Raw genomic sequence first — 17,580 nt, 5'->3', positions numbered from 1 at the left:
CAGGCAGCACAATGGGGCTGGCCTAGTGCCCCAGGGGCTGGGGAGCCAGGCACAACCTAAGGCCACCCTAACTGGCCCTTACATGCCCCCATCGGAACCTCAGTGCTGGGTGGGGGCGGGGCTAGGGTGGGAAGGGGCGGAGCCAATGTGAAAGGCTTCGGCGCCGTTTAGCACAGAGCACTATGGAGATTCTGGGCTGCTCTGGTCTATGGAGAAGCCCTACATTAGAGCCCCTTGGGGCTGCTCTGATTTACGGCGGGGCCATTCCCAGAGCTGCCCAGATTGAAGAATGGCTGAAAGCCGCCTTCTCCGCACCGCGCCTCGTAAAAGATTAGGGTTGGAAGAGACCTCAGGCGGACCTCTAGTCCAACCTCCTGGAGGCTCAGCCTGGGATTTCAACAGGGGGACATCCACAGGGCCACTTCCTCGTTCCTTCCCTTCTCTGCTCTGCCTTTCTCTTCCTCCATTCTCTCCTTGCTGTTCTCTCCACTTTCCCCCACTAATACTTCTCCCTCTTACTCACCCCCACCCTCCTCCTTCCCCTGCCATCTGCATCCCTCCTTCTTCCTCGCTCTGATTTCCAGACTGAGGTGGGTCTGGCTCACCTTCTTAGCACACGGTGAGCCCCGCTGCCCCCCCACCCCCCGAATCTCCCACCTCATGACACACGCAGGTCCTACTTCCCACTGTGGGCAGGTGGAGTGGGTGGTGGGGAGGAGGATCCCAAGAACTGTCAGGAGCTGGAGCCCAGAGCCAATGGGGGAGCATGTCAGACGCCACTGGTGATGGTGGGAGGCCCCTGGCTCAAGAGCCCACACACAGACACTGACACAGACACACACACACACACACAGCGCCGGGGCGGAGAATCAGGACCATGTAGAGCCTCAGCCTTGATGGTCCTTAACCTCCAGAGGTAACGAGCCCCAGGGTGCCAGGCTGGGAATGTTCAGGGATTAGCCGAGTCAGGGGAAAGCACAATCCCCCTGTTCACCAAGCTTTCCCCATTCCCAGGCCCACAGGTGGGCCTGACCTTTATTAAAGGTCCTGCGTGTAGATGGGCTCAACTATTCACGTCCAGGTCTGGAGTTCATCCCCCACCGGGTTTGGAGGGGTTCAGATCCAGAGTTTCACTTTGGCTCATTAGGAAGCTCAGAGAAAGCAATAGATTTTGGATCCAGGTCTGGTTTTCAATGCCCTCCTCCCACGTACAGGGGCGTTGGGATCTTGGGAGGCACCAGGTGTGTCTCTGCGGCTTCCAGCTCCCATAAGCATCCAAGTGCATTTCAGATCCACCCTCTTAACCCTTGGGGATCCCCCTCTCACCCCACGACCACTAAGGAATAGACAGAAGGAAACCATCCTGCACTGATAATCCTGGACGAGACCTGATATGTCTCTTCCATCTCTGCTTCCTAGGGGCCTGACCTTCAGCAGTGCTCCAACTCCAGCTGTGTCAATGGGGGCTGCAGATGCTCGGCCCTTCTGAAAACCCTTGTGACTCTAGCTAGTTCTCACAGCATCCGTCTCTTTGGTATCTTTGCCCACATAGAGTCAGAAGGGACCTGAGTTCTAATACTGATTCAGCCAATGACTCGCGGGGCAAATTGTGTCCCCTCTCCATGCCTCAGTTTCCCATGCCTACCTCCCAGGGGTGTTGTGAGGGTAACTTAGTGAACGTCTGAGCAGTGCCCTACATCTCTGCAGCACTGTATAAATGTCATTGTGACAATGCTGGCTGTTTTATACACTTTTAGGCCTGAATAGCGCGGATTCTCTCTTGCCAGTGCAAAGCGGGTATAAAACGATCCCGCTGTATTCTGGTAGCACTTGGCACTGGTGTAAATAACTGTCCAGAACCAGGGCCGGCTCCAGGTTTTCTGCCGCCCCAAGCGGCGGGAAAAAAAAAAAAAAAAAGGCCCGATCGGCGGCACTTCGGCGGCAGCTCAATCGCGCTGCTCCATTCTTCGGCGACACTTCGGCAGCGGGTCCTTCACTCCCTCTCTTCCTCTTCAGCAGCACTTCGGCGGCAGCTCAAAGAGGAAGAGAGGGACTGAGGGACCCGCCGCTGAATTCCCGCCGAAGACCCGTGCCGCCCCAATAGCGGACGGAGTGCTGCTGCCGCCCCTTTATATTGGCCGTCCCAAGCACCTACTTCCTTAGCTGGTGCCTGGAGCCGGCCCTGTCCAGAACTACTAAAGAATTAGGCCCTGGGTTTCTAGTCAGTTTCACCTTCCAGCTGTCAGGCACTAACTAAAGCTGGTTGGAATTTTTCGTTCGCAATGGGGGAGGGGGTGTTTCCAACCAAAAATGGCTTTTTCGTCAAAGTGGAAATTTCCCTGGGAATTGTCGAATGTTGCCGAAATTTTTAATTGAAAACCCAGAAAACTTTTGAAGAAAAATATCAGTGAAAATGACATGCTCTTTGTTCTTGTCTACATTTTCCTGGGAATTAAGACACCTTTCCTGACCGGCTCAGACACTAACCCCATGCTGGAGGGTCAGATTTTCCATTACTGCAACTACTGCTCCTCTCTGAACACTAAAGCGACTGCTCTGACCTTCTTCCCACTAGAAATATCCCAGCAGCCAGAGCCAAGTGTAGAATCCACTTTTATTATTATTATTTCTGATGTGGATTGCAGGAGGGCCCTCGAGCCCCACTCGCAGATCAGGTCCCCCTGTGTAAGATGCTGTCCTGCCCCAAAGAGGCAGAGGTCAAAGCAGCAATAGTGCCGCAATGCTTGTCTCCAAGCCTTCAGGTTCCCAGATCACAAGGCTGGCCCTGGTCTGTATTGCATCAGCAAAGTCACTCCCTTAAAGGAAACAGTCCTGCACCCACTGAAGTTGAGGGGAGTTTTGCCATTGACTTGAATGGGATCAGGTCCAAATGATGAAGCTACAGTTGTTCATTCAGGCAATGTAACAGGTCTCTCGTGGCACACAAAAACTGTTGATGGACTCTTAGCAGCCGATTTGAATTGGTGGGGGCGCTTCCTGATGGCTGGATACTAGCTTGTTTTGTTTTAAGGGCAGTGAATCTCACCGGGAAAGTGCCAGGTTAAAAGTTGTTCTTTTTAGGAATCAGCAAACAGAGAAACAAATCCCCTAGGTTTCTAACAACCCCTTAGTGCATTTAAGAGACTGGATGGTGCTCATTGGCTTTCTGTGCTATATTCGGCTCTCAGGGGGGGAAACAGATTAATCCATTTTGCTTTTGTGTTCCACTCCGAAGTCCCAAATTAGTTTTTTGTTTGCGTCGAGCGCTGGTGCAATCCCAATACATCAGAACTGGCTTAAAATGCAAAACCCTGCTTTCACTGCCCTTTATAAACTACAGCAGAAGTACAGGAACATCTGTGCACTTTTGCTACTGAGAAGGAAAGGTGAAGGAGGAGCCTTCAACCCTGGGGCTCCAGCCAATCCAGTGTGCTTTCTGATTGAGTACAGATGATTCTTTACCATTGAGAGCTCTCACCACATGTACAGTCCCCGACACTCCCTTCCTGTTAGATTTTCACACATGAAGGCCCCGATCCTACAGTCAGGTCCATGCTAGCAGATCACACTGCGGGACTGGGGAGCCAAAATTTGGTATTAAGCTCCCCCCGGGTCTGATTCTCCCTTGCATTGCCATCTACACCAGGGAAAAGCATCCGTCCATTTCGCCCTGATGTAAACCACCCCACGAGGGGTAGGGTGATGGAGAATCAGGCCGCGTCTTCAGTGCAGGCTAACTGCGAGTTGGGCAATCCTAGGTTAGTCATCTCACAGTAACCCAGCGTCCTAGAGCACAGCCATACCACTGCCGTAACACGCCCACATCCACCCTGGCGCTGTGCATGGTTGTGAGAGACAATACAGATGGCTGGGCACCTCCCAGCTACATCTGTTTATATAGCAACCTGCATTAGTTCCTCACCAAATGTCTTCCCTCCTGCAACCCATGCTCCTCCCTCCAAATTCCATACAGGTTGCTACACTTAAAACCAAATGCTGCCTAGTTTATAAGCCTTAGCACATGGAATCTAACCAACCTCTTCATTTCTTCCTTCCATTTTTTTATTTTGTTTTTACCTGCTCCTTTCTTTGTAATCCACCGTTACATTGATCATTTGATCTCTCTGCTTTCCGTTGCTAACTGACTGGGTCATATTTCCCTTTGTTGAAATATCATGGTCACAAATTGCTCTTTAAAAAAAAAAACAAAATTGGGATTTTTTAAACACTTTAAAAAAATCATTTGGAATTTATACTTGAATTGGGGGTGGCGGGGTTGTTGGTCTGGATTTTTTTTTTTTTTTTGTCCTTGGATGACGGAAATGCTCCCTTACCCTCCTCCTTTCCCTCCTCCTCCTCGTTGTCTGTTGTTTTTCTGCCTGCATTAGGTTGCCTGGAAGTGCTTCTGATCCGAATGATTCGGGCATTCAACCCTTTAAATAACACGGTGCTCTTCGAGGGGAAATACGGTGGCATGCAGATGTTCAAGTCGCTTGGTAAGAGCTGGTTTGTTTGCTTTTGTCCTTGCGGGGTGATGGGGGTGAGTTTATGACTCTTCTTTAAAGCTTCTTATGGTGAAAACATAGCAGTGAATCCTACAGAAAGGGTCCCAGTCACTGCATTAACTTCATGGCAAGGAGTAAGGGGGAAAGCATCAGAAGCACCTAGGGGGTTTAGGAACATAATGAAAGTCACTGAGTCTTGTCCTCCTGTCTAGCACTTCTTCTTGCAGAATCCCATAGTTTATATTCTCAGAGGCTGGCTAGCAAATGGGACAGTGGCTAATGGGCTCTAGGCTGTCATTCTGACCCCAGCCTAGATTGGGTGCCTCCCAAAGGTGTATCCAGCTAATGGCTGGTTGGTCTTTGTGCCGCAAGCTGATGGGTCTCAGTCTGGGCCCTAGTGGACGTGTGCTAACAAAGTGTAGGCCCCAATCCTGCAATGGGATCCACATGGGTGGACCCTGCACCCATTGATTTTAATGGGCAGGGCCATGTGGAGGTGGCCTTCACCCCAGTGCCTTTGGCTTGTGATGCAGGGATTCTTTCATTGGAGACCTGCTGGGTTCCTCCCCATTTGCCTGCTTAGTCTCCAGGAGCCTTCTAAAAACAACAAGGAGTCTGGTGGCACCTTAAAGACTAACAGATTTATTTGGGCATAAGCTTTCGTGAGTAAAAACCTCACTTCTTCGGATGCATCCGAAGAAGTGAGGTTTTTACTCACGAAAGCTTATGCCCAAATAAATCTGTTAGTCTTTAAGGTGCCACCAGACTCCTTGTTGTTTTTGTAGATACAGACTAACACGGCTACCCCCTGATACCTGGGAGCCTTCTAAGTGACTCCCTTCAGGAGAGGAGCCCGGAGACTTGGGGACAGAGGCAGATTTCTTGCAGTGAAGGGGTCTGCGGCACTGGGACGTAATGTGCTTCTCGTTCCCATGTCTTCTCTTTAGGCTGCGACGACCTTATCAATGCCGTCTTCGAGCTCGGGAGGAACTTGTGCCGGCTACAGCTCTCGGACGAGGAGATTGCACTGTTCACTGCAGCCGTCCTGCTCTCTCCAGGTAGGGGGACAGGCGAATGGCAATGTCTGTTCTGCATTCAAGGAGCTCGCAGAGCCGCGAGCTCCAGGAGAGAGTGTTTTGGCTGTGATTCTGGGGAGAGTTAACCCTAAGCCTTATCAGAGAAATTGAAGACCCACTAGATCATTGTCAGGTGGAGCAAATGAAGTGCATGGATCTGACCTGGCTGCTGATGGCGTCTATGACAAAACTCCCCAGTGAGAGCAGGACTGAAGCCTGAGTTTCTGCTGCTTTTAGGGTTAGCAGAGGTGGCCCTCAAGGAGCAAAGCAGTTGCTTGGGAAGTTGCTTGCATGTAGCGCATCCTTCAGCTCTTTGCTGTAGGGACGGAGCCCTTTAGTTGAAGAGGCTTGTACTAAACAGAAATCCCACTCCAAGATCCAGGGAGAGCTGCCTGATGTTCTCCAACTTCGCTCTCCTCCTTCAAGTCTCCAAGCCTTGTAGTACAAGGGTAATCCACTCTCATGCTTCAGGGCGCAAAACTGATGGCTGCTGGGGTCAGGAAAGAACTGCCCCTGTACACAGTTGGGCGCTAGTGGGGGCTGAACCGTTCTCAAGCATCAGGCATTGGCCACCAACAGAGGCAGCATGTCAGACCAATGGCCCAGTGGAAAATCCTTGTAACCTTAAGTGCTGTACTGAGCCCTCTTCCCCCCTCCCCGCCCCCTTTTCTCCACTTCCTGCCAGATCTGGTTCTGGAATTTGGAGCCCTCTCCAGCCAAGACAAATGTGTGAGGACAAGCGAGAGGTGTCACTGGGGGGGTGGGAAATGATCACAAAGCAAAGTAGTGACCTGTAGCTCCCTGCATATGAAGGGCAGGAAAATCAGTTAAGGAAATACCCCCCCCCCCCCCCCCCCCGCAGCGTTGCCGTGCTATGCAGGATTCAGAGCCATGTCCCGGGGCTGACGTGAGCTTTGGCTATCAATTCGCAGATCGCCCTTGGCTCACGGAATCCAAGAAGGTGCAGAAACTCCAGGACAAGATCTACATAGCCCTGCAGCACGAGATCCAGAAGAAACACCCCAGCGAGGATAAGCTCTCGAAGGTAACGGAGCCGACTGGGAGCAGCCAGGCGGAACGGGGGTGGAATTGCACGAAGGAAAAACAAGGGCTGAACATCAAGGGGAAATGGTCCCGATACCGAGGACCGTTGTATTGTGGGATTGGCTCTCAGTGGGGGAGGGTAGCCTTACTCCTAGGGACATTTACAACTCAACTGGACAAAGCCCCTGGTGGATAGACCGTAGGGATCCTCCTGCGTTGGCTGGATTCGCTAGGTCCTACGAGAATAGTTCTCACTTCCTAAATGTTAAGGCCATTAGAATCTTCTAACCTGACTCCTTGCATAGCACAAGGCCTCTAGCATTGAGTGAACGGGCTACGTCCTTTCTAACAGCGCTTCATCAAGGCTTGATTCTGGCATGATACAGCCTGGGCTGGGGTGGGGGGGGAACAGAGCATCACAGCAGAGTTGTTCTCCCACAGCCTGGGGTGAGCTTTGTTACTTAATTATAGTGGAACCTGCTGCAGGGGCCGGCCAAGGAAGCTCTCCTCTCACTCAAGTGCAAGAGGCCTGTGTGTTAAGAATGGAGGGGTTAGGGGTCGAGTACCAGGTGTGGGTGAGGTTTACGTATCAGCCGTCTGTAGTGCAAGGGCTCGTTTGTGACTCTCAGGATCGAGTGATTATGGTACCGTCGGGCGGGCAGGAGGAGGAAACCTCAGCCGTAGATTTTCAGGGCTGTTGAAAACCAACCCAGCTGCTCCCTTGATTCTCCCAGGCCCCAGGGGGAGCCAAATCATTTCCCCCTGAGAACAGCAAGCCCCTAGGATAGACGCATTGTACTGGTTCAAAATGGGGCTTGACCTGGTGCCTCTCAGCCCTGGTCCGTTCCCAGGTGCAGCACAGCATCTTCAGGGTTTCACGCTGCTGTAGCCACATCGCTGTCATGACACCAGGCCACATCTAGCTAAGCCCCATCCAATGACCGCAAAGCTTGGGCATGACTGATCGCAAGCCCAAATCTCACTTCCTTCCCCTGCTTCTCTCCTCTGCAGATGATTTCCAAGCTGCCCTTGATGAAAACCATCTGCAACCTGCACTTGGACAAGTTGGAGTTTTTCCGGCTCCTGCATCCGGAGACCGTTATGAACTTTCCGCCCCTGTACAAGGAAGTATTCAACTCGGAGCTCCAGTACAGCGACCCGCGAGAGAGCTAAGGCTCGGAGCGGCCAGACCCTGTTTCATTTCCCAAAGTTTGGAGGGAACAGAAACACTGGGGGCCAGGGGAGGTTCATTTAACTCAAATAACCAAACCCGAGAGACCCTACGGGGTGAGGTGATCTGCCCCTCTGCCCCACCTCCTCGCTGTGGTTTGCAATAGCTCTTGAATGTAATGCACCTTGAAGGACAAGTGAACTGACTTTGCCATACCGGTGAAATGAATGTGAAATCTCCACTCCCTCGAGGAGACGCTCCAGTACCGTACCAAGACCTTCCCTTAGTGCATGAATCACCATGGGGCAGACACACGCCCAGGCAACAAAGCAAAGGAGCCCAGCTGCCAGCACTCATCCCAGGACCAGCCCTTGTTCTCCTCTTGTTTCATATGTATTTGTTTGTTTTAAATTAAATAAACACCAGAAAGATGGAATGAAAAAGGGGCAATACAGACTTGGTGGGATAGGTGGCTAACCAAAAACAGGCAGGGGATGGGAAGAGAAGTAAAGGCCGGAGTTGAATTGGACTGAAGCGTGGAGGGAAAAGAAGACATAAGTAGCATCTTACTCTTAATGTGCCCTGGGTTTAATGACTACCCAAGGAGCAGGGGGACAGAGCCAGGCCTGTAATGACTGGGCCGCTTGGTGGAAAACAGGGAAGTAGAAATTCAACATCGTATCCCCTTATGAAGAATCTAGCAGGGTAACTGTCCAAATCTAACCAGAAGGGATGCTAGTGGGGTCTGCACAGGGGTAGACTCCCTGTGATCAGTGGTTTGAATGAGGGTCAGCTGTTCCCGTCACCCCTCCGAATGCCATACGAGAGTCTTTCAGGGAAGTCCCCGCCTGCCCTGTACGATCCTGGGCACTTTCTCTAAGAGAAGGGGTTTGCCTCTCTACCTGTGGCCAAATACCACTCTCCGGCTCCTGTGTAGTGCTGCTGTGCGTTGCCCTCCCAGAGGCAGCTGCATTTTAAAGGTGCTGTGTGTCTATAGTGTCCGTGCTTTGGGGCGCCAGGCACTGCTGGAACTGTTGTTGTTATAAGCAGTCGTTCGTTCAGGCCATGGCTGTCGTATTTATTTATTTGTATAGAGTCCCCTTTTAAAGTGAACTTCCCCGTCTCAGATCAGGTCTGGTGACCTTTTCTTCTCCCTACCTGCATCCAACGTGGCCATGTTAACCCTTCTTCTCCCAGAGGTGTAACCCACTCAGTGTAGCGCGCTGTCCCATTTTAGTGGGGGCTGGGCCATAAACAGAGGTTACTGAGCCTCCTGCAGTGTTAGCTACCTAACTTTGGTCTTCTTGCTGGGGCAGTGGCGGCTTGTGCTTTTTAGAACCAGAGGGCCCAGGTCAATCCCTGCTACTGACATCCCAGCTGGGAATGCAGTGTTACCAAAGCATCCCGGGTCTCCTTTGGTGCTGGCTCCCACACCGCGCCTGGCATCTCCCTGTAAGGGCGGTTAATGCTCTCGTTCTCCAGGCAACATCTGCTGCACAGCGCGGTACCTGCCAAGCGTAACAGGGCTAGGAAAAAACGGCATGCAGCTGCTCTGTTCCTGGAGGTCGAATCATCCTCGACCCCATTTTTCAGGAGCTTTTAGCTCCTGATTTTGATGTGTTTTAGGATTCGCTCTCTGAGTTGAACCGAAATCAGGGTTCTCTCTCAGTGGATCTTTTTATCACAGCAAAGTTACTAGGCGGCGATGGGGGCAGTGGTCATTATTTCCCCCTCTAGCATCTTCTCCTCCTCAGAGTTTCAGTTTTGGAAGCAGCTGATGCCTCTAAGGAGAAAAAAAAGAGGGATTATATTTGTGCAATCATTTGGGTGGAGGGATACCATCTCCTTCCACACTGTGTAACAGCCCATAGGTTGGTTATACTGCTGGAGAGATTAAATTGTCACCTACTGTGGATTATTTTTTAGTTCCTGCTCCTGCTCCCATTGTTGCCAATGCCAGATCGTACAAGGAGAAAACCTTCTTGCCAGAGGAACAGTGGTTCCTACTGATAAATAGTCAAACTCCCAACTCCTTGCCCTTTTTCTTACTTATTTCTTCTGTAATTAACCTCCGCCATCCTATAAGTCACCGAGAAGCTTTGAACCTACTACCTTCATTTCTATAGTACAGCCCACTCCATCTCTTGAGGTGAGCAAGTAACTCCATTAGCCAGCACTAGTCATAAGTTTTTCTTCTGCGGGTGGCCCAGCTTCTGGAGAGGAACACGCTTTGCACTTATTCAGGCAAACCTCCCCATGAAGTCTATGGGAACTCTGCCTGACTAAAGGCAGAGTAAAAATGGAGTAAGAACTTGGGACTTTCATTTTCCCTTAAAGCCACCATACACAAAATAAAGCTGGACCTTATTTCTTGTTTGTTAACCACTGTTAGATGTCTGTAGTGGGGAATATCAGAATTCTCCACCTCAGTTTATTAACATGGCATTTTTCTCCACTGATTGCATGTTCCTAAATTCACTCATCTTTCAGAAGAAGGCTGCTGGCTTTCCCAGTAGCCCGTTGCAGTATCTAGTGCCATATATTGTTCTTCAGGGCAGTGTTAGCAGGGGTGGGGACATGATATTGCTTTTTTTGCTACACCCTCTGATCCCAGAACGTTGTGGACTTGAAAAGTCAGTATTGCCTTTTTCATACACGGGGTTGTGCCTTTTTAAAAATCGTTTCCAATTGCACCGATTGCTTATTGGCTATCTTCCTTGATGGACGGCAGACCTTAGGGGGCTAGCACGGCGAGGAAGGAATGTGCTTTGTTAAAGAGGTTTTTGTCAGTTTCTGCGAGAGGACAGAAATCCCTTTCTTAAAGGCCATAGCCACAAGTGTTCCGAAATGTTTGAAAAAAAAAAAAAGGCACAATTCCCCACTCCCCTTTTGTGTCCTTGATGTTCTCCGGACAATGTGCACAAGGTTACAAGTCGCCATTTTCATTTCATCAGCGAAGAAGTCGAGAGCACCTTACATCTGGAAAGACTGAGCCCTCGCCACTGAAATTGCGATTTCCCTGCTTGCGACACAGCGTATGTCAAATGGGAGAAATTCTGGATTCTGAGCAATAAAAGCCCACAGAGAAATTTAAGGAAGAGACTGGAAACATAAGACATTGTAACCCAACCTGCCAAACTGCAGGAAGCAGCACTTTTTTTTTTCTTTTGAAAGGCACCGAATTGTTGGTGAAATTAATTTTTTTTTTTTATAAACCAGTTTGTCAAAACTCATGGAGTTTTGGCCCTTTTCACAAGTAATCTCAACCTCTAACAGCTGAACGAAAGTAGGACATGCATGATTATTTAAAACAACCTGTTATGGCTGAGATCTTCAAAGCCACCTAGGGGATTTAGGCATGTTGAAATTAATGGGAGTTGGGCATCTAACTCCTCTAGGCGCTGTTGCAAATCTCTACCTACATGTGTACCATATATACTTGTGTATAAGATAACCCTTTGTATAAATCACCCCCCTAATTTAGAACTGCAAAGCTCAGTGTCCCACGTAGGCCAGTTTCCATATACTCTTGTTCTGGCTGCACTGGCCAGCTCCGGGCTTGGGACCTGCCCTCCAGCCCCCCCAAGCGTTCCAAGCCTTGTACACCTTTCCCTCTGCTTCTCCTCTCACCTTTGCCCCTTCTGTTCAATCTTATTCCCAGTGTAGTCAAAGGTAGTTATGCCAGTGGGGCCTGATACGCCGAGCTGCTGAGCACTCTCATCTCCCACTGACTTGTATGCCACTTGAGGGTGCTCTGCACCTTGCGGGATCAGGCCCCAGGTTCAGTCACTGGGTTATCATAATCACCGTAGGAGTGTGTCACCCGCCTGCCTCACAAATTAATGTCTTGGCATTCTAACAGATGTAATGAATGCTCCCCTTCCCCCATATGGGATTGAAACTGGGACTTGCAGGCCTGAAAGTAGGGACCTCTATTGCTTGAGCTGAAGGAGTAACTCCATGGGCTGGTAGCAATTACCCACTTATGTGGGTAAGAGATTAGAGGCAAGGCCTGTAACATATGCTGCATCATTGGGGTATACATACAGTTTATATGCCAGTATACATGGTGGATCTTAATCTAAATGGGATTAAGGCCTTTTTACACCACTCTGCCAATATGAAGTGGACTTAAAGTGCAATTACACACAGTTTAAGGCCCCTTTATGCTGCCAGAGTGCATTAAATGAGGCTCGGTGTAAGTCAGGCCTGGTGGATACACACACACCAAGCGATATAAAGATAAGATCACAGGTAAAATTTTCAAAAGTGCCTATGTGACTTAGGCACTTAAACGCCTTTGAGGCTCTTGGTCTGAATACTACAGATTTCGGTGGGAGTCAGACGTCTACATCCCTCTGAGAATGGGGGCCCAAGAACCTAAGTGCTGTTTTCAAAAGAAACTTGGGCACTTAGGAGCCTCTAACTTTCAATGAGACTTAGGCTCCTATGTCATTTTTGACAAGTATCAGAGGAGTAGCCGTGTTAGTCTGAATCTGTAAAAAGCAACAGAGGGTCCTGTGGCACCTTTAAGACTAACAGAAGTATTGGGAGCATAAGCTTTCATGGGTAAGAACCTCACTTTTTAAAGCTTATGCTCCCAATACTTCTGTTAGTCTTAAAGGTGCCACAGGACCCTCTGTTGATTTTTGACAATGACTCTTAAGAGCCTAAGTCAGGTGCTTTGGAAAATTTCACACCTTGTTTCTCTGACTCATAGCTCCATGCTGAGCAGGCTTTAGATAGTTGGATGGGTTTCATTCGTTTGCTTTCCTTCTTTATTTAAAAAAAAAAGTTGAATTGCGGAACCAAACAAAAAGCGAGAACTCACTCTTTCCCAGATGAAGATCTAATATATATATATTTTGTTTTATACGACCATTTAGCTGAGTGTGTTTTCCCACCTCTAGACCCCTCGCACTGTGTATAAAAAGAAGAAATGGCTAATATATATTCTTGTGAATGTTGGTGCAAAAGAGAAAATATATAACATTGCAGTCAGTCTTATGTTATTTTTATCTATATGAATGAAATGAAGAAATGTAAAGCATTTTTCCATCTAACACAACACACACACATCCCACCCCCACCACCTGTAGGCACAGACAGGTTTTATGGAAATGTTTTACTTTTTAGACTTAGGAAAACACTTCTGTTCTCATTGAATGTCCTGTCTTGTAAGATTGTAATTTCTATTTTTTTAAAGAAAAAAAAAACCTAACAAAATAATGAAACTTCCTCTTACGAATTGGCCAGCTGGGGGGGCGGGGGAGGGAGCGGAAATGTCAATTTAAGGAGTGGGGGGGCTTTGTTTGGATTTTTCATAAAAGTACTATAATGTATGGGGGCGACCTTTTAATGAGGTGGATTCTATAGAGATATAGATGTATATTGCACAAGATTTATGGAAAGAAAAATAAAGTCTGTTTTACAGGAGGAAAATGTGTTGAAAGTATTGAATTTGACTCCTGTTTCTTAGCAGAAAGCCCAAAGCCCACTTGAATCCAGGGAGAGTCTTTTCATGGATTTCAAGGGGCTTTCTGGGACAGGCTGTCATTGAAACCCCATTCACAAGGTACTCAATGCCTGACTTTAAGACCTATGGTACTAGTCACATGCTTATAGTTAGGCATATGCTTACATGCCTGGTTGAACTGGCTAGTGGCCTGAGGGAAAGCGCTGAAGGGAAATTGTGAATGGTGAAAAGCAACAGAGGGTCCTCTGGCACCTTTAAGACTAACAGAAGTATTGGGAGCATAAGCTTTCGTGGGTCAGAACCTCACTTCTTCAGATGCAAGAATGGTGAATCACTGTCCAGCTCTGGGGCCCACAATTCAAGAAGGACGTTGATAAATTGCAGAGGGTTCAGAGAAGAGCCACGAGAAAGATTAAAGGACTAGAAAACCTGCCTTAGAGTGACACACTCAAGGAGCTCAACGGGTTTAGCTTAACAAAGAGAAGGCTAAGGAGTGACAGTCCGAAGTACCTGCCTGAAGAATAAATATTTAATAACGGGCTTTTCAGTCTTTCAGAGACAGGTCCAATACAATCCAATGGCTGGAAGTTGAAAGCCAGACAAATTCAGACAGGAAATAAGGTGTACATTTTTAATTAGCAATTTACCAAGGGTCATGGCCTCCATCGCTGAAAATCAAGATTGGCTGTTTTTCTAACAGATCTGCTCTAGGAATGATTTGGGGCCAGTGCTCTGGCCCGTGCTATACAGGAAGTCAGACTTAGAGGATCACAATCGTCCCTTAGAATCTACGAATCTAGGAAAAACTGTGAGCTGCTGCTGAGTTCTGAGGAAAACTGCTAGGAGGCCTGGGTAAAGCTGGGGAACCCTGCCAAATGGTAGGGAGGCTTGTGCAGTGCCCCTAGGAATGAGGGGAAGAATCTGCGTGGTCAGTGTAAGGCAGGCCCAGAAGCAAGGGGCTGACTCCAGAGGGAGAGGCCAAGGAGTAGGGGTAAGAGGATTCCCATGTTTGGAGGTCTGGGGAGTATAAACACTGCAAGGAGCCCTCTGGCAGAAGACCTGAGTGGAGGGTTGTGGGAGGAGCCCAGGAATAAGGGTTGCTCTGAAGGGAGGTTCCCCTGAGCAGGGGGTAGGAATCACAGGTGAGGAGGCCTGGGAGAGTGAAATACTACAGGGAGCCCTCTCATGGGAGACCTGATTCGGGACTACAGGAGAAGACTTGTGGGAGAGAAGCGAGTCTGGGAACTCTAAGGTGGATGTCCTGGAGAGTGGGGCCCTGGAACAGGGGCTAAAGGAATGGGGACAGACTGATTAATGACTGTAAGGTGAGTGACCTGGGAAAAGTGACTTTTGAATGGGACTGAGGAGCTGCTGCCTTGTCACTTTGTTTTACTTCAGGGAGGAACTGTTTTCCTATGAGGGATCTGCAGTCTGTGGCACTTTACATGAATAAAAAGGGGTTGAATTTCCTACCGAGAGACAATATTCCTTAGGGAGGTGAAACAAAGGGGAGCTAAGGCAAGCATGTGTGTTGTGGGGCTGGAGGGTGTTCAAGCAGGGGCCGCCCAGGGACAGGGTCTGAGCTGCTATTTGTCAATCTTGGGTCAGCACAAAATTCCTAGCACATCTTTTCACCCCTGCAACACAGCCTTAACTGGACCCTCTTTGAATAATACCTCACTCACACCAGGCGATTTTTGTACATGTGATTTTTAGGGGGCTGTATCTCACAAACACCTGGCTCAAATAACCCCAAATTTGGACCACTAGCTCTACCCCATACCCACATGAAGCCCAGCAAGTTTTGAGACACTCTGAGTTGGCACATAGATGTTAGAGCACTTAGACTAAGCCATCTTCTAAACAGTAAGCAACTCTCATTCTTTTTTTTTTTTTGTTTGGGGGGGGTTCTATAAAAAATGCTTTTGATTTAAAAAAATGTTCAGTTTTACAAAACTGAAACTTTATATAGAAAATGCTCAGTTTCTGATTTTTCATGGACACTGTCAGGAAATTTCAATACATTAAAAATCAGAAAATCTTCATTCCATTTGAAATAACCTTTTTCATCAAAAAGAAAGTGTTGAAAAATGTTCTTGCCAGCCAGCTCTACATATAACAAGCTGGAAATCCATTAGATGAATGTTTAATATCCACAGATGAGTGCAAACTGGCTAAGAATTCAATTATATTGAAAGTGCTCCTCAATAAACAAGGACACATTTAAAAGGTGGTGATAGGTCTTGTGCAATGAAACTCCCCTTCTTCCCCAGCTGCAGCCCAGTCAAGCTTCCAGCCTTGCTGGGTATTCGGCTGCTTCACTAGAACAGCAGTCCCCAAACTTTTGAGGGTCGCACCCCCCTGGAGCCAGGGCAGGAGCAGGGCCACAGCTCCATGGGAAGAGGGGAAAAGTGGACAGGGTTAAGGGGGTCGAGGCTGGGGCCGCAGCTGGGGGTTGGGGCTGGGGCCGTGGCTGGTGCAGGGCCAGAAGTGGAGCCACGCCGAGGCTGGTGACGGGGCCAGGCGTGGGGCCGAGAGCCAGGGACGTGGCTGGAGGCAGGACCAGAGCAGAGCTGGGGGGGGCCTGGCTGGTACTCCCTTCCCACCCTCCACAGGGGCTGGCCCAGACCCTGCCCCCTAGATGTTCCTCCATGCCCCCCTAGGAGGGGACACCCCCACAGTTTGGGGACCGGTGCACTAGAGGCAGAATGATCTCTGCTGGTTTAGAGCTGAAATACTGACTTCGCTTCAGCCATTCTCACAGAGGGACGTGAGACATTGGACCTGATTCTCCGCTGCCTTGCATACTTAACCCTGGAGTAGCTTCACTGGGTATTTCTACACTACAAAAAAGGTGTGTTCTTAACTCAGGTTAGCAAACCTGTGTTAGTTAATTCCGATAAAATAGCAGTGAAGACACTGCAATTTGGGTTGGCAGCATGAGCAGCAGGATGGGTAAGGAATGGTGTCCCTAGCCTCTGTTTGTCTGAGGGTGGAGCTGGATGGCAGGAGAGAGATCACTTGATCATTACCTGTTAGGTTCCCTCCCTCTGGGGCACCTGGCATTGGCCACTGTCGGCAGATAGGATACTGGGCTGGATGGACCTTTGATCTGACCCACTACGGCCGTTCTTATGTTCCACTGCTGCCAAAGGGCAGTGAGATCAGGCCAGACCAAGCCTGTCAGTCTACCAAGGCCCAAATGTGAGACACAGTATGGGCCAGAGCCCCACAACCAACGGTACACTGGAAACCTGAAATACTGCAAAGTTATTTCCTTCAGTGTCAACAGCTCTTTCCATAAACTCAGTGTCAAACTTCTTTAATTCTGATGTAAATAATTCTCAACAAGAAGGCCTTGTTTAGAAAGTTAATTCGGATTAAGGTAGGGTCTGAATTTACAGGACGATAGCTTTTCTGGAATAACTCCACGTGTAGCCACTCTTATTCTGGAATAAGAATGCCGCGTTCCTGTTTGGTAATCTGCTTTCAAAAGGGGATTAAGCTAACCTGCAACAAGGCAAATTTACTTGAGAATAAGAGTGTCCACGCATGCAGTTATACTGGAATAACTCCAGCTGTAGATAAACTCTAAGTATGTGTACACTACAAATGCAACAACAGCACAGCTAGCTACATTGTTGTAGTGTGGACACCTGCTACAGCCATGGAAGGGGTTTTTCCATCATGGTAGTAAAACCATCCACTCAAGAGGTGGAAGAATTCTTCCATTGACCTAGCAGTGTCTATACCAGGCCTTATATTGGCTTAACAACTTTTCTCAAGGATGACGTAACTTTTTGGTGCAGACCAGGCCTAGGGTTGCCAACTTGGTAATATTTAAAAACTAGATACTCCAGCAGGAGTGCCAGAACTTCCTCTGCCCTGCCTCTTGTCTTCCCCGCTGAGGTCCCGCCCCTCACCTCTTCCCTCACCCTTGCCCTGCCCCAATCTATTCCTCCTCCCCCCCATCATTAACTGCTTTTCCTCTCCTGCCCCGCACCTGGGTCAGGAGGGACTCACCTACTTCGCCGGGTCTGGGAGCTGCAGCTGTCTGATGCAGGTAGGAGGCAGCCCTTGCTGAGTAGGGGCAGGAGGGGTTGACGACTCAGCCCCCCACACACACACACACGGCAATCGGACTAGAGCTGACTGGACACTGTCAGGTCCCCTTTTCGACCTCATTTTCCAGTCAAAAACTGGGCACCTGGCCAGTGCCACCCTAACCAGGCCTGACACTAACGGGGATGCCCAATCGGTGAGGAAAATAGGTAACTTGGTTAAGCCTTCACTAGAGGCGCTTCAGCA

The 17,580-nt window shown here is 49.0% G+C and overlaps 1 protein-coding gene across 1 annotated transcript in view; it reads left to right on the top strand.

The window, feature by feature from the left end:
* Nucleotides 1-8,518, top strand: part of LOC117868881 (nuclear receptor ROR-beta-like) — a 39,980-nt gene extending 31,462 nt beyond the window's left edge. The window contains exons 7-10 of the mRNA XM_034755247.1: nt 4,389-4,496; nt 5,453-5,563; nt 6,514-6,626; nt 7,637-8,518. Of these exons, the coding sequence (XP_034611138.1) occupies nt 4,389-4,496; nt 5,453-5,563; nt 6,514-6,626; nt 7,637-7,798 (494 nt within the window). The 3' untranslated portion in view covers nt 7,799-8,518. The remainder of the gene's footprint in view (nt 1-4,388; nt 4,497-5,452; nt 5,564-6,513; nt 6,627-7,636) is intronic.
* The last annotated feature ends 9,062 nt before the right edge of the window (nt 8,519-17,580 follow it).

The sequence above is a fragment of the Trachemys scripta genome, chromosome 22, assembly GCF_013100865.1.
Source record: "Trachemys scripta elegans isolate TJP31775 chromosome 22, CAS_Tse_1.0, whole genome shotgun sequence".
Lineage (NCBI taxonomy): Eukaryota > Metazoa > Chordata > Testudines > Emydidae > Trachemys > Trachemys scripta.
This window is presented reverse-complemented; position numbering and strand designations above follow the sequence as displayed.